This window comes from Austrofundulus limnaeus, unplaced genomic scaffold, assembly GCF_001266775.1.
Source record: "Austrofundulus limnaeus strain Quisiro unplaced genomic scaffold, Austrofundulus_limnaeus-1.0 Scaffold1206, whole genome shotgun sequence".
Classification (NCBI taxonomy): domain Eukaryota; kingdom Metazoa; phylum Chordata; class Actinopteri; order Cyprinodontiformes; family Rivulidae; genus Austrofundulus; species Austrofundulus limnaeus.
This window is the reverse complement of record NW_013953608.1, coordinates 64,146-67,450: the sequence shown is the minus strand read 5'-3', so window position 1 is coordinate 67,450 and position 3,305 is coordinate 64,146. Positions and strand designations below refer to the sequence as shown.

The 3,305-nt window shown below is 38.3% G+C and overlaps 1 protein-coding gene across 1 annotated transcript in view; it reads right to left on the bottom strand.

The window, feature by feature from the left end:
• LOC106534552 (CD166 antigen homolog) overlaps positions 1–3,305 on the bottom strand; it is a gene marked incomplete in the record, with an annotated part of 35,108 nt that overhangs the window by 17,196 nt on the left and 14,607 nt on the right. Inside the window, 1 exon segment of the mRNA XM_014031238.1 lies at positions 2,241–2,411. Within this exon segment, the coding sequence (XP_013886692.1) occupies positions 2,241–2,411 (171 nt within the window).

The window sequence follows — 3,305 nt, the reverse complement described above, 5'->3', positions numbered from 1 at the left end:
ATTCATAATTTTACGAGATTATTCATAATATTAAGAGATTAAAGTTGTAATATTACGAGATTAAAGTTGTAATATTATGAGATTAAAGTCATAATATTAAGAGATTAAAGTTGTAATATTACGAGATTAAAGTTGTAATATTACGAGATTAAAGTCATAATATTAAGAGATTAAAGTTGTAATATTACGAGATTAAAGTTGTAATATTACGAGATTAAAGTCGTAATATTACAAGATTAAAGTCATAATTTTACAAGAATAAAGTCGTAATATTATGAGAATAAAGTCGTAGTATTACGAGATTAAAGTCGCAATATTACAAGAAAAGTCATAATATTACGAGATTAAAGTCGTAATGTTACAAGAATAAAGTCATAATATTACGAGAATAAAGTCATAATATTACGAGTTTAAAGTCGTAATGTTACAAGAATAAAGTCATAATATTACAAGATTAAAGTCGTAATGTTACAAGAATAAAGTCATAATATTACAAGATTAAAGTCGTAATGTTACAAGAATAAAGTCATAATATTACGAGATTAAAGTCGTAATGTTACAAGAATAAAGTCGTAATATTATGAGATTAAAGTCGCAATATTACAAGAAAAGTCATGATCATGACGTGTCTATTTCCTGTTTCTCATTTCCTCCTAATTGTTCCCACACCTGCTGTACAGCCATGAAGTTGTCCCTGATGACTTTGATCACTGTTAGATTAATGTGCTTTCATCCAAATTAGCTACGTGACTAAATCTGTAAATGCGTCCRTTAATTAAAATATGGCTTCAGTTTATAGTCGTTTGCACAATTTCCAAGTCCTGCTGCTGATAATTTGATGCTAATGTGCTAAAAGATTATTTATTTATAGAAGTACTAAAGAACAACTTGACAAGTTGCTCAACATTCCTCATTTTAAAGCAGTAACTGCATGCTTTCTCATGTAAAGGCTACGTTACTTTTTTCTCGTAATATTATGACTTTAGTGTTGTAATATTATGACTTTATTCTCGTAATTTAAAAAATAATCTTGTGTGGCCCTAATAATCTGTCATACTTTAGTCACCCTGTGATTCAATATTTTTTAAACTAACTCCAAAGTTGCTGTTCTGTGCCATATTAAATATTCCCTTTTGATAAATCTGTTGATTAATTCTACGGTCGCTCAAGCTGACATCTGACTCGATCATATCAAACACACACACACAAAGGTTTGTTTTTATATCCCCATGGGGTCCGTGCATTGACTTTTTCTGGAAAATGGTTCCCGTGATGTAGCAAAAACGTGCCCAAGCACACAAAAACCAACAAAATCAACTGATTTTTAGCGATCCTGTGTTTAATATTTTTTAAACTAACTCCAAAGTTGCTGTTTCGTGTCGTCTTTAATATTCCCTTGGTAATAAATCTGCTTGTTGGTTACATCGTAGGGTCGCTCACTGATSTCATCAGCTCATTATCATTTTCTGAGGGTTGTGGGTCTGCCGGGCTCAGTCCCGGCTCTGATACTACCTCTGCTCGTGGCTCATTTTACTCGCCTTACCAACTCCTTGTTTCTTCTGAATGCTCRGAGGAGGACCGAACACGCATCAGTCCCGGACTGAGCTGTCTTATGAATGAGGCCAGTGTGTGGTCAGAGGTTTATTTATGTGGAAAAGTGCTTGGACAACAATTGTGTTGCTTCAACTACTCAGCTTCCAGAAGGTGGCTGWTGTGTGTGTGTGTAAGCAACATGGATAGTTTTGAGGAGCAGTTGGCCAAGGCAGTCAGACAGTATGTCCATTAGCTGTGGCTCAGACATCATATGTCACAACGCACTGCCTACTCATGACGCTCAGCTGTACATCTGCAGTGTATCAGCAGTACATCACTACCATTGAAAATTGAAAAGCTCATTGAAGCTAACAACTCTTCAAGGTTTGGTTCCCTTCATAAAGCCTTTTGTTCCATCTGTAGACCAAACAGCAGGTGCAGGAATGGAGCGGAGCAGGAGGGGTTTCCCAGGGGCTCTGCCTCTTATACAATGAAAGTTTTGTACATCCTGATACCACACGACAGTGAGCTGACTGTTCAGCTTCAAATGTAGCACGAAACAACTTTCAGTTTCTATGCAGAACAGTTTACTAATCTAAATGTGTGCATAAAGTCAGTGGAGCTCTGAAGACCATTCAGATCAGGAATAGAGAACGTTTTGTTGTTTTGTCATTGGTTCGTTCAAAGTAAAGCTGTTTTCTACTCACAGTAAATGGGAAAAGGTTTCAGGTCGACGTCTTTATTGGTCCGATTGTATGTGGATATGCAGGTGAAAACAGCATCAGAGTCTTCTTTAGCAGCTGCATACTGAAGGGTGGAGGTGGTGGTGGACAGGCCTGTGGCTGGATTCAGCTTAAAACTGCTGCTGATCACAACAGCTACATGAAAACAAACACACAAACACACACACAGTTAGATGGGTTCAACTGAAAGAGCATTTTTTAAGGTTACATGCAAAATGTCAATTGGGGAAGWATGTGGTGTTGGTGGGAGGGGTTTAATTAGCATTGTTGCAAGGATCATATATGTTAGACTGTTATGTTTAACTCCCAATGGGGTCATTTCTGCYTGATAAGTAAGAAGCTGGGTGAGAAGGAGACAACTGTTGTCAGTCAACAACGATCTGGGGCTTCATGCAAAACCTCACCTCGCGGGGTATCCTTGATCATGAGGAAGGTGAGATCAGCCTAAAACTACACGGGGGAACTTGTTAATGATCTCAAGGCAGCCGGGACCACAGTCACCAAGAAAACCATTGGTAACACATGACGCTGTGATGGTTAGGGTTAGGTTTGGTGAGAATTTCCTCAGAGGGTCCCACCTGCCACAAGTGCACACTCACTCGAGATCAGGGCCAGTCCTGGGCCACTGGGTTCCTAGCTTTATGGGAAGTGCGTGGTGTAGACCAGTGTTTCCCAAAGTTGGGGTTGGGACCCAAAGTGGGGTCCCGAAACATCAAGGTGGGGTCCTGAAAAGATTTTCCGAATAAATTACATTTTTGCCTTAGTTGTAACAAAAGAGTGAGGTTAGTGTATTTAAAATGGACAAATGTAGTATAAAAATATTGGTACTCTGCCCGTGTTTTGTTGACCTGATTTTTGGGGGAACAGGTCTCTGCTACTGTTATTTTGTGGGTCAAAAGCTGAAAAGTTTGGGAACCACTGCACTTTGGTTCCCAAAGTTGGGCTTGGGTAAATTATGGGTCATAAAGCACCTTGGACAATCTCCAGAAATCAATTTAAAGGGTAATAAAACAATTGCTGATGTAATAT